At 50.1% G+C, this 15,649-nt stretch overlaps 4 protein-coding genes across 8 annotated transcripts; 3 read left to right on the top strand and 1 right to left on the bottom strand.

Annotated features, from left to right (window-relative positions):
• Window positions 1–445: 445 nt before the first annotated feature.
• LOC112879787 (laccase-14-like) lies at window positions 446–3,331 on the top strand. The gene is made up of 2 exons (XM_025944191.1): window positions 446–612; window positions 1,081–3,331. The coding sequence occupies exons 1-2, from the start codon at window positions 505–507 to the stop codon at window positions 2,683–2,685; spliced, it is 1,713 nt and encodes a 570-aa protein (XP_025799976.1). The 5' UTR covers window positions 446–504; the 3' UTR covers window positions 2,686–3,331.
• LOC112879788 (uncharacterized protein PB18E9.04c-like) lies at window positions 2,886–5,183 on the bottom strand. 2 transcript variants are annotated; one of them, XM_025944192.1, is made up of 5 exons: window positions 4,574–5,183; window positions 3,699–4,455; window positions 3,499–3,602; window positions 3,316–3,378; window positions 2,886–3,210 (listed from the first exon to the last, which is right to left on the bottom strand). In XM_025944192.1, the coding sequence occupies exons 1-5, from the start codon at window positions 5,025–5,027 to the stop codon at window positions 3,188–3,190; spliced, it is 1,401 nt and encodes a 466-aa protein (XP_025799977.1). In that variant the 5' UTR covers window positions 5,028–5,183; the 3' UTR covers window positions 2,886–3,187. The 2 variants fall into 2 exon arrangements, with proteins under 2 accessions (XP_025799977.1, XP_025799978.1); XM_025944193.1 differs by having other exon boundaries at window positions 3,316–3,375.
• Window positions 5,184–6,528: 1,345 nt separating this feature from the next.
• Window positions 6,529–8,895, top strand: LOC112881907 (probable L-type lectin-domain containing receptor kinase S.7). Of its 3 annotated transcripts, none has more exons than XM_025946828.1 (2): window positions 6,529–7,697; window positions 8,329–8,895. In XM_025946828.1, exon 1 carries the CDS (start codon window positions 6,697–6,699, stop codon window positions 7,666–7,668), a length of 972 nt encoding a protein of 323 aa, XP_025802613.1. In that variant the 5' UTR covers window positions 6,529–6,696; the 3' UTR covers window positions 7,669–7,697; window positions 8,329–8,895. The 3 variants fall into 3 exon arrangements, with proteins under 3 accessions (XP_025802613.1, XP_025802615.1, XP_025802616.1); XM_025946830.1 differs by lacking the exon at window positions 8,329–8,895 and adding an exon at window positions 8,258–8,312; XM_025946831.1 differs by lacking the exon at window positions 8,329–8,895 and adding an exon at window positions 8,254–8,274.
• A 1,069-nt stretch (window positions 8,896–9,964) lies between these two features.
• Window positions 9,965–14,022, top strand: LOC112880708 (probable proline transporter 2). 2 transcript variants are annotated; one of them, XM_025945451.1, is made up of 8 exons: window positions 9,965–10,385; window positions 10,935–11,127; window positions 11,476–11,700; window positions 11,839–11,933; window positions 12,297–12,486; window positions 12,637–12,761; window positions 12,841–13,056; window positions 13,215–14,022. In XM_025945451.1, exons 1-8 carry the CDS (start codon window positions 10,374–10,376, stop codon window positions 13,593–13,595), a joined length of 1,437 nt encoding a protein of 478 aa, XP_025801236.1. In that variant the 5' UTR covers window positions 9,965–10,373; the 3' UTR covers window positions 13,596–14,022. The 2 variants fall into 2 exon arrangements, with proteins under 2 accessions (XP_025801236.1, XP_025801237.1); XM_025945452.1 differs by lacking the exon at window positions 10,935–11,127.
• The last annotated feature ends 1,627 nt before the right edge of the window (window positions 14,023–15,649 follow it).

Here is a 15,649-nt window from a genome sequence, read left to right as displayed (position 1 = left end):
AGCTGCCTCCTCTCTTTCGATCTGAAAATGCAAACGACTCCAATGTGATCAGCTATCATACTACTTTTTACTATTGGCTAGTCAATATGCATGTAAACTAGCTACCAGCAGATATGTATGTAATTAAGTTGGAGAAGCTACCAAAATAATGCAAGGGAGATAGATAGATGCCCATGCCATTGATCCAACAACTGTCGTTCAACTCCAAGCAGACTAGCTACCTACCTGATACTACTGCGTGCAGCCCCTGCTGCTGCTGTAACAGCATGATGGGGTTTAATATATCTATAATCTTAGCTTGTGATGGAATATAATGGTTGCAAATTAAGTTTGCAAACATCACAGGCACGAGCTGATAGTGAGACCTGGCGACCAGCAGCTAGCTGGGTAGCTATATATATAGATCAGAGCTTCAGCATGGATGCAATACATCCAAGGAAGATCGTCATCGTCGCCAGGAGATCGAAGTAAGCCAGGCCAATTGTAGTGGCTGGAATCAACAACATGGCTCGGCCATTCTTGTTCTTCCATCTCGCATTCGCCTTGTGCTTCTTTTTGCTGATCAGATACCTGTTGTTGGCTGACGCAGCCGTCGTTGAGCACACCTTCCATGTACGTAATTTCTCTTCGATCTCCTTTGCGCGCGCTCTCTCTCTATAGATAAATTTTATCTACACTCGCTTGCAGCTAATCTCACTATCAGTATACCACCGTGCGTATATTCACGTACTCATTTATCACTTTGAACATGTTCATATACTAATTCTAAGATACTTCAAAAGGATAAGGGATATATAAAAAAATTTCAAAAGCATCGCTATTTTTTAAATATATCATGATTATACATCAGTACTAGTATATAAAAATAAAAATAAGTATGTCCATATACTCCATGTAAGATTACATACTTAAATTATATACACATACACCTTGTACGTATCTTTCGTTGGGTCAGATACGTTCTACATCATAAGATACACATGTAGAAGTAGCTACAAGCGCATGTAGGATCATTACGTGTATTGCAACCAACTGATTGATCACCGCCTGCTGCTATATACCCGGCCCGTACGTCGTCAGGTGGGCAACCTGACCGTGGAGCGGCTGGGCCAGAGCCAGGTGATCACGGCGGTGAACGGCCAGTTCCCGGGCCCCAAGATCGAGGCCCGCGACGGCGACACCGTCGTCGTGCACGTCGTCAACCTCTCCCCCTACAACATCACCATCCACTGGCACGGCATCCTGCAGCGCCTCTCCAGCTGGGCGGACGGCCCCAACATGGTGTCGCAGTGCCCCATCCGCCCCGCCGGCGGCCGCTACACGTACCGCTTCAACGTCACCGGCCAGGAGGGCACGCTCTGGTGGCACGCCCACGTCTCCTTCCTCCGCGCCACCGTCTACGGCGCGCTGCTCCTCCGCCCGGCGCCGGGGGCCAGGTACCCCTTCCCCATGCCCCACCGCGAGGCCACCATCCTGCTCGGCGAGTGGTGGAACGCCAGCGTCGTCGACATCGAGAGGCAGGCCCTCCTCGCCGGCGGCGCGCCCAACAACTCCGTCGCGCTGACCATCAACGGCCTCATGGGCGGCTACCAGCTCACCGTGGAGCGCGGCAGGACCTACCTGCTCCGCATCATCAACGCCGCTCTCAACTACCAGCTCTTTTTCAAGGTCGCCGGCCACTCCTTCACCGTCGTCGCAGCCGACGCCTGCTACACCGACCCCTACGACACCGACGTCATCGTCATCGCGCCGGGACAGACGGTGGACGCGCTCATGCGCGCCGACGCCCACCCGGGCCGCTACTACATGGCGGCACAGGTGTACCAGAGCCTCGCCAACGCCACCTACAGCGCCACCACCACGGCCCTCGTCACCTACCAACGACGACGACAGCCTCCTTCATTAGAGACGCCGCCGCCGCCGGTGATGATGCCCAGCATGCCGGTGTTCAACGACAGCGCCACCGCGCAGGGCTTCTACGCGAGCCTCACCGGACTGCTGCAGGACGGCACGCCAACGGTGCCGCTCCACGTGGACACGCGGATGCTGGTGACCTTCGGCCTGGGCGTCACGCCGTGCGCGCCGGCGCAGACGCTGTGCAACCGGACGCTAGGCTCCGTGGCGGGCAGCATGAACAACGTGTCCTTCCAGTTCCCGACGGCGATGTCGCTGCTGGAGGCGCGCATGCGGGGAGCCCCGGAAGGCGTGTACACGCGCGACTTCCCCGACCGGCCGCCGGTCATGTTCGACTTCACCAGCGAGGCGGCGAGCGCCGACAGGGCGGTGATGGCCACGTCCAAGGGGACCAAGGTGAAGGCGCTGCGGTACAAGGAGACGGTGGAGGTGGTGCTGCAGAACACCGCCATCCTGGGCGCCGAGAACCACCCGCTGCACCTCCACGGCTTCAACTTCTACGTGCTGGCGCAGGGCGCCGGCAACTTCAACGCGCACCGGCATGTGCGCACCTACAACCTCATCAACCCGCACCAGCGCAACACCGTCGCCGTCCCGGCCGGCGGATGGGCGGCCATCCGCTTCACCGCCGACAACCCTGGCATGTGGATCATGCACTGCCACCTGGATGCACATCTGCCCTTCGGCTTGGCCATGGCCTTCGAGGTGGATGACGGCCCCACCCCCGACGCCGTTCTCCCGCCACCGCCACCGGACTACCCTCGGTGCTAATCAGGAGGAACAAGGAAACCAAGACGGCACAAGCTCCACGACCTGATTCATTCTTCAGCCCTCCTCAAAAAGAATTTCCCACTATTCATATTTTTTTGCTCATTTTGTTTACAGATTCTCCAAGGCACTTCAGTTGGGGCGTAATAATGCTAAGGGGACGAACATAATTGAAATAGCAAGAAACGGGCCGAACAGCTAGCTAGTCAAAATGCAATTAAAATCTGAATGCCAAACTTCTGACAGAAACAAAACATTAACATTAGAATTAGTAATGCCATATTAGCATTTACATGAGAACACAGTGCTAACAGATACAAGAAACTACATCATAACATTACTAGCATGCTACAGGAAGCTGAAAATGCCCTCAGCGCAGTTCAGTTGGTCACTACTACAACAAACTGTAATGGATTGTCAGGCGGGCCATCTAGATAAAGTTAGTCAGTCATGCGGCTACATACAGTCGCGTTTGACTTGGTGATGTGAAATTTCATCCGCTGCTCTAAGAAGCTGTGCGGCCCTTCACTGCAAAGAAATAACCAAGTACAGCACGTTAGAAGGTTCTTACTCTGTTGATCGCTGAATATGCATGTACACGAGCATGACAAGTGGAACCGTAAGAATACATACCAGGGCTGACGATCTTTATCCTCTTAGTAATAGCCCTTACAGAAGTGACAGATGTCGTTCCTGCTGAAGAAGGTATCAATCAGTATAGTTGTTTGAGGGGCAAAAATAATGACTGTTATAAGGGGCAAAGAAAAAAAAAAGGAAGCTAGACATTGGAGGATCTTATTAGAGCTAGGTGAAAACCTTGCAAATCGAAATCTTCAGTGGAATCTGCAGCCACTGCCTTCACTGAATCAGGTAAACCAGGATCTGCTATCACATAACCACTCTTGGGAACAGGCTCTAGTCTGTATGCAGAAAGAAAACATCTTAACATGCGCAGCTTTGCAAAGACTAGAAATTGAAAGTTGTCAAACAAACAAACAAAATGAACTATGTAATACCTTTGAACTTCAGCACCTGTAGAAGGATTCTGGCAATGAACACCTTCAGTGTCAAGGTCAAGGTCAAGCAGAAGCTCAGAAAACGAAAAATCACCATCAAATATATCAAGATTAGTGAAATCAATGTCAAAGTCATCTTGCTTGTCTTCGTCAGAAGAGGTAGAGGCCTTGTCACAAATCAGCTGCTCGCTTGGACCTGGCCTTGAATCAGTAGCATCAAAGTTTAGCTTTCCTTTGACATGTTCCCTCTTGGTTGACTTGTGGGTGGTGGATTTCAAGGGGGAGCTGACATGGTAACTCCTCTCAACAGCATAATAGGTGCCCCCTTTGAGCGGGCTGACGATGAGAGTCTTGGAAGAAACTATGGAGCACTGGGAGGAGGCAATGTCCTGCTGGGTATGAGCACTTGCCGCCACAGGGAATGGCCTTTGAGTTGTACAAGCAGCGGGCTGATCCTGATCTTGTATGACATGGCTTTGTGGCGGTGTACAGGGAGAAGTGTGGAGTTGAGGCTGAAGTGGCCTGAATAAGCTCTTTGCAACAGAGGAAGTCTGGACAGGAAGCTTTGCCATGGCAGAATGTTCAGCTGAAGTTGGATGGGTCGTAGTGCAGGATTTCTTGGAGGCTGTAGTAGTCTTCCCTGCAGACTTGGAATGCTTCCTCTTTTTGGTGGGCATGTCTGAGGAGTTGTGGACAAGAAGCGCGGTGGATGCATGAGCGTAGTGATGTACGACAGGTGAAGCATATCCGGCGGTGCCTGCAGCAGCAGGGACGGGTGGTTAAGGTTGCAGCAAAATACAAGAAACAATGCTAGAAAGAAAGCACGAGGCAGGAGGCAATAGGTCGAACAGGTGGAGGGCGTTGCAATTGATTACCTTGGGGCTGCGGAGGAGACGAAGACGAGGCGACGAAGAGCGGCGGGACGAGTGGAGGCGAGGATGGCTGGGAGGTGTTTGCGGCGGGAGGCAGGGGAGGCATCATCATCATCATCGCAGGAGTGATGGGAGGCGGCGGCGGCGAGGAGGAGGAGGCGTAGTAGTTGGAGACGAGGGAGTGCATGGCGTGCATCGCGGAGTCGATGGCGACGCGGCCCTCCTTGAGGGCGATGTAGTCGTGGAGGATGTCGGCGAGCGGGAGGAGGCCCTTGGGCGGTGGCTTGGCGCGGTTGGGGCTGAAGAGGTGGGCGGCGTCGGAGCGGAAGGCGGCGAGCGCGGCGTGGAAGCCGTTGTCGACGAGGTAGCGGTCGACGAGGAAGGCGACCTGCGCGGCAGTGACCTTCTTCTTGGGCTTGGTGGCGGCGTCAGGAGTGGTGGGCTTGGGCGGCGCCATGGCCAGCAGCTTGGCTGATGTGGGAGGCGGAGGCGGAGATCTGCTCCGCCTGCGCTGCTCTCGGCCGTCTCCTCCAATTCGATTGGATCTGGCGTGGCGGGGTAATGGCGGGTGGGATCTCAGATGGATTGGATTTGTGGAGGGAAAAACGAACCAAGGCGGGAGGGAGGGAGGGAAGGGGAAACTAACTGGGAAAGAAGAAAAAGACGAGCGCGCGCGCGGGAAGGAAAAAACAACCACCGCCAACGCCAAGCCTCCCCCTCCCGCGCGCGCCCCGCGCCAAGCAACAAGGGTGGGGTGGACTGTTGGGCTGGAAGTGCTTGCGGCCCTGAAAGAATACGGCCCACAGGAGGAACAAGGCTGGTCTGGGCTGCTGCGTGCGGCCCAGACCACAGGCCACAAAAGTTGTGGAGAGTCGGCAGCACCCATATAGTACTCTGAAGAATACGGCCCACAGGAGGAACAAAGCATTATTTCCTAGGGTGGTCACGCGTCCATCCTTGTCTCAAAAAAAAAATCATTTCCTAAGTTTGGTGTACTCAGGCTGGTGCCAATCGGGCCCGGTACCGCCCCCTATCGGCGCGGCTCACGCGAGAGGCGGGCTGGAGGCGGGCGGGAGGGAGAGAGAGGGCGGGATCCATCCCGCCGGGCGGGAGCGGGCGCTATCACCCCGCTCGCGCCCGCGTTGGCAAGCGGGAGGCGGGCGGGAGCGAGGCGGCGCGCTGGCGTCGGGCGAGAGGGGTGGGACGGGAGTGACGTGGCGCGTTTCTATTGATCCACGCGGAGGTTGAAATAATTAAATTTGGAAAAGAAAAGCTGACGTAGAGGAGAGAGAAGTGAGAGTTAGCACTATAGCCTATGTATTATGTATTGGAGAGGTGAGGTGAGAGTAGGGCGAGAGTAAGGGTGAGAGCTGACGTGGCGGGAAGATACCTCCCCCACCACTGAACTCAGCTTCGTTATGCAAATGCAAAAGGAAAAGGTGCGCAGATGCAAAATAAAAAAAGTGGAATTTTATCTTCCCTTTTCTCTTCTCTTGTATTTTCTATGGAAAGAATTGGTAGAAGCTTGGCTGTGGCAAACTGAATGAAGCACGAGAGCGCTAGCGTGCCAGGAGGAGACAAGGAAAGAAACAACCTACTAGTAACAGTAGTAACAGCAGCGCGTGCGCGGGTAAAAGTAAAGTAACCAGGAAACAACTAGGAGTAGTGCGCAGCGCAGGCACGAGGCACCCCGACCCGCCAGGCGACAGCACAGCACGCCTTTTCTTTTAGCTTTGCTAGTTTTCTTTCTTTGATTTGATGATCCCGCCTTTATTTGTGTTAGTGGAGGATAATGATCAATCAATCCATCCATCAATCTAGCTTAGGAAGGAGCTCGGTTATTTCTTTTATTTTTCATTTTTCAATTCAAGCGGGGTTAATTCTTCAGTCAAATAAAAAAAAAACAGGAGAGGCAAAAGCAGTTGGTCTGGCCCACACTCCACTGCACGAGCGATGGAAGTGAGCACCACACCACCCGCCTCCTCTTCTTCTTCCTACCCATCTCCATCAAATCTGCAAATCAATCAAGAACTAGTAATAGTCTCAAGAACAACAAGAAGCGCGAGATTTTGGTGCTAGTCCGGAGCATTGCATTGCACTGCACTGCTCAAAGGGTGGTGAGTGAGATGCCGTCGCCGTCGCCGCCGCCGCTTCTCCCCTTCCTCCTCTTCCTCCTCCTGGTAGCACCAGCTCCAGCTCCCGCCGCCGCCTCTTCTTCCTTCTCCCTCGACTTCTTCCGCGCCGCCGCCGCCGGCCAGCTCGCTCTCTCCGGCGGCGCCAATGCCACCGCCGCACAAGTCTCCATGCCCTCCCCGGGCGCACGCGTCCAGTACAGGGCCCCCATCGTCTTCTCCTCCGCCGCCGGAGGCCTCGCCTTCTCCACCTACTTCGCCTTCGCCCTCCCGCCCTCTGCCGCTTCGTCCCTCGCCTTCTTCCTCACGCCCTCCGCGGCCTCCCGCTCGCCCCCCGCCCTCGCCGTCGTCTTCTCCGCGCGCCACGTCCGCGTCGACCTCGCCGGCCGCGCCGCCATACAGCGCCAGGCCCACTATTTCCCTGCCCGGGACCGGAACCGGACTCGGAGCCTCCACGCCTGGATAGACTACAACGCCACCTCCGCCATGCTCCACGTCCGCCTCTCGGCCACGCGCATCCGCACCCACAACCACCCGACCCCGCCGCTGCTCTCCTGCCCACTCGATCTGTCCCCCGTCCTCCGGAGGGCCCCCGTCCTCGCCGGCTTCCGGACGCCCTCCGGCAACTGCACCTTATTCAGCTGGGCCTTCCACGCCGCTCCCTATCGGTTGCACTCCCAGCCGCTCAACCCCACCGACCTGCTCACCACGCCGCCGCCGCCACCAGAGCGCCGCTACAGCGCCGCCGTGTTCCTGCTGTTCGCGGCCGCGTGCGGCGCCATGGTCACATTCTTCGTGCTCTTCCTCTGGTACTCCGTGGCGGCGCGCCGACCCGTCGCGCCGGTGGAGTATCCCATGCACACCTCCGACGTCGTCTACCAGAAGATTGTGCTCGTCGGAGTCAAGGACGACGCTGCCACCGCCGCCGACGATGGCCATCCGCCGTCCGGCGCGGCTGACAAGTAGATGATGCTCCTTCTCGTCCTCGTCCCCAAGTACCAGCTCTTACCTTGTTGCTTCGTTTTGTTCACAGTTCAATTCAGGTCGCTGCTGCCTTTGCAATTGTCTTGTAATTACTACTGTAGTACCATAATCAACCAGACCGCGGTGGAAACTGCAGATTTTGCCATCAAGCACAACAACGCAAGCTCCGCGCTTTCCACCCAAATCAAGTTAGTTTAGTTAGAAGCTCCTCCTGTTTCAGCTAGACGGTTCCTATTCAAGTTGTAACACCACTGCTACCACTGTATTTCCTTTCTTGCACTGATGCTGCTTAGCCAGTGTGCTTGTGTAGTTGTTTTTTGATTCTCAGCTCTAGGGGACAAACATGAGCATTTTTCTTTTTTGCTCGTTACTAATGCTCACCAGAAATTGGACGAAACTCGACATGACCTTTGTATCATATACATTCATACTTGCTCAGGAAGGTAATAGCACTTCTCCACTACATATCCTATGCTGGGGTTATGTGACGACAGATTCGGAATTCTTTTCCCTCCTGCTGGATGGAACATTGAAACCTGATGCATGTGCATATTTCTTCTGTTCAAGCTAGGTCCTTCTTCTGCAGTAATTCCTCCTCCCATAGACGGATACTCCAACTCCAAGCTTGATTTGATGATGTAGGTCCCCTTCAAGTTGCCAACATAGTGGAGCAAAAATCAACTTGGAGCAAGTGACCTGCATTCCATATTTCTGGATAGAGGCCAAAAATAAGGGCTGCTTTCGACATTGACTTTGCATTGGGAGTATCATATAATTTGCTCTTTATGGGAGCTACTATATATGAGTCTATGACTATTAGGTATACTATATCATACTAGTGCTGCTTTCAGTTAGGAACTACAAACTAGAATATGGAATCCACGGTTGCCTTTTGCCTTTCCTTTTCCTTTCTGGGAAAATTTCTCCGTCATCTCCGCATCTGAATTTCAGGTTGATTGTGAAGGGCATTTTCGCATCCACTAGAGAGTAGGTGAGTTACCGGATTGCCTTTAGTTAGGAATTATGATAATCATGGTTTGGAATCAGATGCTGCGAGCTAGCTATTAGTGGACCAGAGATATATGTATAATGCTGTATATTGTAATGTCAGCTGAGTGTGGCCATCATTAATTATTGGTGCTTTGACAAGTGTTAGCCATGATATTGTACAAGGCAAGAGTGCCTCTGTTGGGGAAAAAAATAAAAATGATGCTATTCTCTTACCTTTTGGATGGTGATGAGTTTTTGTACGTCATGTATCTCCACAATGTAAGATGCAAGGCCCACCTTACAATGCTGCTGCTTTGGCCCTTGTTATCAGAATCGCATTGAGCAATGCTTTGGTGTTGGTTTGCAAGTAGTGCAGTGGGCATCTGAAGACAGTGAATCGAATAATCCCAGCATGGATGATTGCAGCCTCATTGGAATACATGGTTTGCCAATTGAATTGGTGACGGCAGCCTCATCTCATCTGGTGAGCCATAAAGCAGCAGCAGTTGCAAAGCAAATACGTCGGAAATCAAATATCCCTCCAATAATGTTTGCTTTTGGTCTTTCCGGAACGGAAGTAGTATGTAGCCATCAATAATGGATGCACGAAACTGAAGGAGTAGAAAATGACCCGGGCGGCCCTCGTGATCTTTTCTCTCTCTCCTTGAATTGTATGGGGTACCGGCCATGCCATCCCTGTTGCAGCATATCTTTTTTCTTTTCTTTTCTTTTCTTTTCTGTTTGATGATATTTTAGGTACTAGTAGTAGTGCTCGTTTCTCTTCAGAGAAGAAAAGAAGAGAGGAAAACTATGAGCCTTTGGTTCTGTTTATCTGGATGTCTACCTGTCTGCTGTCAATCAGTCTATCCATCTACCTATCTACATAGGAGTATTTACATACAATTAATATATACACTAAAACTAGATATGCATATATGTATGGTTGCTGTGTCGTACTGTACATGCGTACATACATACATGGTGTTTGGTGGTCGGGGCCCAAGAGGCAGTGAGCGAGCAGCGGAGGAGACGGGGAACGAAGAAACAAAAAGAAGAGTGTAGGCATTGCGTGCGTGCGTGGTTGGGGAATTCGGCAAGCAAAGGAAAGGAAAAAAAATAGAGAGAAGGAAAGAAACGCATCGCGCAACGGAATGAGAAATCCCAGGGCCGGGAGAGGAGGCCAAGGCGGGCCGAGCTGAGAGTGACAGTTTATTTGTTTCTTTTTGGTTGAGAAGAATCGGTTGCAATGCAACCAACTACCATCCTTCTTGCTCTTTCAGCTTCGTCTTCCTCCTCCAGTCGGCCAGTCTCTACAATATAAATAAATAAATATCAGCACGGCCCCGCGGCCGCCATTTATCCCCCCTCCTCTTCTTCCTCCCTTTGGCTGCTGCAATTTCTTTCCCACCCACCAACTCCTCCTCCGGTCCCCTCCCCCGATTATCTTACTATCTTAGCAGCAGGAGGAGGTGGTGGTGGAGGAGGAGGAGGAGGACGAGGAGGCCTTTGCTCGCCGTGGTCAGCAGCGAAAGGGCGCGCTGCTAGTGGCCGCCGCGCCAGGGAAATAGGGAATAATCAATCGAATCGGTCGCTGCAGTTGGGGTTCTCCAACAAATTCGTCCTCCATACCATCATCAATTGGACCGGAAGAGGACCCGAAAGCAGATTGGATTGGATTCCCTGAGAGAACCAAAGCAATGGATGTCAACGTGAGTCTGCCTTCCTTTTTCAACTCCTTTCCCTATCAATTCAATTACTGCTTGTGCTGGATTGTTATGAGGCTGAGTGCTGCTGCTGCTAGCCCTCATGATTCAGTCAGTGCTTACTTGACCCATCGTCTCTGTCTTTCTTTCTTTGCTCCTGTGTGCGCTACTAGTCTAGTCCTGTCATACTCTGCTACGGAGGGAGGGACGGCCGGCCGGCCTCCCAATTATACATACATACAGATACAGTCAGTCAGTGCCTGCTTTGTGCTGTGTTCCACATGCCATACAGTATATAAGAGATATATATATATATATATATATTATATTAGCCGATTAGTAGGCACCATAAATAAGATCGCATCGCACTTGATTCCCTGATAACTGATTGATTGGTGCACCCATCATTCATTCAATGTTCTCACCACTTTGGCGAATGGCGATAATAACGTGTCCGTCATTTTTTCCCTCGCTACGAAAATGATGCTACTTTTGTGGAAGGCACCGCATCACCGTGTTGGTGCCGCGGCGGCTTCGTCCTCCTCCTTTTTATAGGCTGCCTCCGCTTCTTCTTCTTCTTCTTCCTCATCATCGTCGTGCACCACCCCGGAGACAGAGGACCCGCAATTCGACGACGGCCACCACGAGAGGGCGCCGCTCCTGCTGCCCACCAAGATCATGGACGCCGCCGACGAGAAGGGCGAGAGGCCCGATCTCTCCGAGGATACGGCCCACCAGATTAGCGTTGGTACGCAACATGCAGAACCGCCATTTCTACCTTCCTTCCTTTCTTTCTTTCTTGTTATATCTAATCTACCACTGCGTGCACGCATGCCTGCCTGCCTGTCACCCTCTTATGAGTATCACAAGCAAGCAAGCAAACTGATGATGTAATGTAATCGCCTTATTTTCCTTCAACCATCAACTGCTCGTCCATGAATCAAATTCTTCTGCTAAAGAATCAACTTCTGATCTTTCGTTGAATTTCAAAGTTGAAACATGCCACCATGTGGCGCATAGTAAATTGCTGAACGCATTCAGATAAATTTACAACATTATGCATGGATAAATCCTGCAAGAATTCCGTCATTTTCAGATCCCTGGTATCAAGTTGGGTTCGTCCTCATAACCGGGGTCAACAGCGCATATGTGCTAGGATACTCTGGCTCTGTTATGGTCCCTTTAGGCTGGATTGCCGGGACATGTGGCCTCCTCCTAGCTGCCGCCATATCCATGTATGCTAATGCGCTTCTTGCACGACTCCATGAAGTTGGTGGCAAACGCCATATCAGATACAGAGATCTTGCTGGGCACATATATGGTTAGTAGTGTTTACTTCAGCAACTAACTTCTTTATTTTCAGCGTAGCACTTGCATTGAAATTGTGTTATTCTCAAGTTCTTTGAATTTACCTCCTATCCTAGTAGAATTTATTTTTTTCTTATTCTTTCAACTACAGGAAGAAAAATTTATGGACTTACATGGGCTCTGCAATACGTTAATCTTTTCATGATCAACACAGGCTTCATCATCTTAGCTGGGCAAGCTCTGAAGGTATTCACAAAAATAACCACAGATACAGCATGTTTCTACCTGTTTTTTTTTTATATTTACATAAACACTCTTCTCTCCAATGACTCCATCCACCATATTTGCTTGGCCCTACTGTTTATTGATCCTGTGTCTAGATTAGAGTTTTATTTTTCTGGAATTCCATCTTTTGGTTTTCCTTCCATTAGATCATTCCATTTGTTGATGACATGCTTTACACAGGTGGCACTGTAGCTCAAGAAAATGTTATTAGTGTGAGCAATCACTTAGATCTGTTGTCATAGAGAAATCATTGAAGTTAACTTTGATTTAAATATATAAATATTTTCCTCCAAAACTTATTTGCCATCTCCCCTATGCATGCAGGCAACATATGCACTCTTTAGGGATGATGGAGCTCTAAAGCTTCCTTACTGCATTGCAATATCAGGATTCGTCTGTGCTCTTTTTGCCTTTGGAATTCCTTATTTATCTGCCCTCAGGGTTTGGTTGGGGTTCTCCACACTTTTCAGCCTCATCTATATTGTCATAGCGTTTGTGCTGTCACTGAGAGATGGTATTATCCTTGGCACCATATTAAGCTGCCTTGCCAACTTTGATACCATCATTTCATATGCATTTCTGTTTATTATACCTTATTATACCAATATATGATGGTGGACATATGTTTACTATGATATTCTGTTCCATTGCTGATATTTCATAGGAATGGCCGCGCCTGCAAGGGATTATAGTATTCCCGGATCACACGGAATTCGAGTCTTCACTACAATAGGTGCTGTAGCAGACCTTGTGTTTGCTTACAACACTGGAATGCTGCCAGAAATTCAAGTGAGTCCAAGCGAGCATTGTCGAGTACTATTATTTGCAAGGACATCACCATTCACCATATGTGCTGAATATACTGCAGGCAACCATAAGGCCTCCTGTGGTCAAGAACATGGAAAAAGCTCTGTGGTTCCAGTTCACTGTTGGCTCGTTGCCTCTCTACGCTGTAACCTTTATGGGTTACTGGGCTTATGGTTCCTCAACATCAAGTTATCTACTGAACAACGTCAAGGGCCCAGTCTGGATAAAAGCCGCTGCAAATATGTCGGCCTTTCTTCAGACCGTCATAGCGTTACACGTAAGTCAATTTCTTTGTGTGCTTCTAGTCCAAACTGCAGTATTTAGTACCATATACCTCGTTGAAATATTCGTGTAGCATTGTGGCTTGTTTATCTCTGACGTAGCTACCGATGTTAGGTCACTAACTCGACTTTTATGCACACATGTATTTCCCAGATATTTGCGAGCCCAATGTATGAGTTTTTGGACACAAAGTACGGAAGTGGGCATGGCGGTCCTTTTGCATTCCACAACATGGTGTTCAGAGTACTTGTCAGAGGAGGCTACCTGACGGTGAACACGCTGGTGGCAGCGGTGCTCCCGTTCCTTGGTGACTTCATGAGCCTGACGGGCGCCCTCAGCACATTCCCCCTGACGTTCGTTCTTGCAAATCACATGTACCTGATGGTGAAGGGCCATAAGTTGTCTGCCATCCAGAAATCCTGGCACTGGCTGAATGTAATTGGGTTCAGCGGATTGGCTGTTGCAGCCGCGGTCGCGGCAATAAGGCTTATCATGCTTGATTCTAGCACCTACCACTTCTTCGCTGATATTTGAGGCCAGGTTTAGTTTCTCAATCTGGTGGCGATTTGGAGCATTGCCTTGATAGGTCAGTTGAAAGATTTAATTTTTGTTTCGTTTTGGGTGGGCTGGGGGAAGGTATGATAATAGAAAAGGTGAATTCAAGCAATAAAATGAAGACCACAGGTGCGCATGCAGATTTGGTTGTTCAGATTCGGTATGATTTTGGGAGGCTACATATTGGAGAGAATGTTTGGTGTGCATTGCGCACGGAGAAGTGGAGAACTATATATGTTGGTATCCTGACGAACCAAGACACTGCAGAAAGAATAATGTAGGAGTATGTAGTTCATCATAATAAGTAGTAGTTGTAACTTCAGGCATTATTACAGGATTATTAGTTGAAATGAATGGTTATGATGTCAACGTACTAATAGGGAGAATTAATGGACAGTTTGGTATATATGAGCATCTCATGTCTTTAGCATTATTCCTGAAACTAATTGCTAAGCTTAGTACATACTACTTACATTGGTAAATAAATAGGCATAGCAAATGCAAACTGCTAGCTACTACATTGACAATGCTGAACTTGATGCGGTGGTCGCCTGCTTGTACTTGTACCTGATAGAATACATTATGGATTGCTAGGAGTAGATCATCGGGTGTTTACATTAACTCATGAACAGAACAGTGGTTCTTTTCATTACACCGAAAGAGAACAGAGGGAGAGAGGGAGAGAGAGGTGCAGTGCCTTCGGGCTTGGTTGACGATGAAGCAGTGGCATCCATGGTGTCGACGGTGGTGGTGTAGTTGAGGTCGAGGTGGCCGGCGAGTCGGGGTAGTGGACGCAGGGATGGTGGCGTGGACGTCGTCGATGATGGCGGCACGATGTAGAAGGCGGCAGTACTTCCCGTCGCTCACAGCGCCTACTTGCCCCTGGCCCCCACCTCTGCATTTCACGGCGTTGCGCGATGGGGCACGTGTCATCATTGACTTATTTTTTTGAATCTGTTGGAAGGGACAGAAGACTCAAGATTAAATTGACCCTCAGCCTGATTTTACGAGTCAACATAGGTTCGGGGGCTATTCCATATGGAGTGCAAGTTTAATCGCACTCCATATAAAAGAAGACTTGACAACTACTCGGGGCATGAGCACCTTACAGCGTCGGCGCAGCTAAGAAAATACTCGGAAGACACCTTCAAGATAAAGTTCGGTGGAACTCAAAGATGCCTTCAGAAGTACTCAGACGCCTGCAGTACTCGACTACGAAGAGCTCATAGGCTTGTTAGACCTGGGCACACGGAACTGTGCACATGGCGTACTTTTCTATGCTACATGATGGGATATGGTCCACGTCTTACATCTGTTGTAACTACTTGTAGCGTAGTAGGACTACTCATATAATAGTAAATTAGTCGGACACAGTAGGAAACTACCTGAAAAAATACTCGGATAGGACTTCTGGGCTTGTACCCGACTAGGACTTCCATGTAAATCTATCCCCCCAGACTATATAAGAGCGGACAGGGACCCCCTCCAAATAGGAGATTATCCGATCACCACCTAAGGCAATACAAACCACACAGGGCGTAGGATATTACGCTATCGGCGGCCCGAACCTATCTAAACCTTGTGTTCCTTGCACCTTCGAGTTTCTGATCTCGGCAATACCCTACCTACAAACTCACCACCTCGGAGGTATCTCTCGGTGGGCGTAGCGGTAAAACACTGACACGACCCGCAACTACAAGTTGGTTGTGCGCCCCCAATCAGGGCGCGAGTCAAGGGTTTCACTCGGTCGTTGGACCGAGTCGGAGATCAATCTAACCTTCTCCCCTTGATCTAATCTTTCTTATTTGCTACTTACAATTCTTAACTCAAACCATTTCATCACAGATAAGTGTACAGAGCATGCCTTGTCATAACAGTTAATACCATTAGATTAACAGCCACAATACACACCTTTCTATTTTGAAACGATTCTCAACTAGGCCCTTACTATCCACGTATCATAGCCTTTCCCGTAAACCTATGCTGGCTAAGTGTCCTCGGAACACATTGGGTGGTAAGCCTTTTGTGAGTGG

The sequence above is a fragment of the Panicum hallii genome, chromosome 2 (genome assembly GCF_002211085.1).
Source record: "Panicum hallii strain FIL2 chromosome 2, PHallii_v3.1, whole genome shotgun sequence".
NCBI lineage: Eukaryota > Viridiplantae > Streptophyta > Magnoliopsida > Poales > Poaceae > Panicum > Panicum hallii.
The sequence above is the reverse complement of the archived record's forward strand: the minus strand, read 5'-3'. Positions and strand labels throughout refer to the sequence as shown.

What these genes read in the sequence shown, in the direction of transcription:
- LOC112881907 (XM_025946828.1), top strand. Translation starts at nt 6,697, where the DNA reads ATGCCGTCGCCGTCGCCGCCGCCGCTTCTCCCCTTCCTCCTCTTCCTC.
- LOC112880708 (XM_025945451.1), top strand. An exon ending in TAGCTGGGCAAGCTCTGAAG is followed by an intron (nt 11,934 to 12,296) that starts GTATTCACAAAA and finishes CTATGCATGCAG; the next exon opens with GCAACATATGCACTCTTTAG. An exon ending in AGACCGTCATAGCGTTACAC is followed by an intron (nt 13,057 to 13,214) that starts GTAAGTCAATTT and finishes TGTATTTCCCAG; the next exon opens with ATATTTGCGAGCCCAATGTA.
- LOC112879788 (XM_025944192.1), bottom strand. Translation starts at nt 5,027, where the DNA reads ATGGCGCCGCCCAAGCCCACCACTCCTGACGCCGCCACCAAGCCCAAG. An exon ending in GTCTCCTCCGCAGCCCCAAG is followed by an intron (nt 4,456 to 4,573) that starts GTAATCAATTGC and finishes CTGCTGCTGCAG; the next exon opens with GCACCGCCGGATATGCTTCA. An exon ending in GATAAAGATCGTCAGCCCTG is followed by an intron (nt 3,211 to 3,315) that starts GTATGTATTCTT and finishes ATTTCTTTGCAG; the next exon opens with TGAAGGGCCGCACAGCTTCT.
- LOC112879787 (XM_025944191.1), top strand. Translation starts at nt 505, where the DNA reads ATGGCTCGGCCATTCTTGTTCTTCCATCTCGCATTCGCCTTGTGCTTC. An exon ending in TCGTTGAGCACACCTTCCAT is followed by an intron (nt 613 to 1,080) that starts GTACGTAATTTC and finishes GTACGTCGTCAG; the next exon opens with GTGGGCAACCTGACCGTGGA.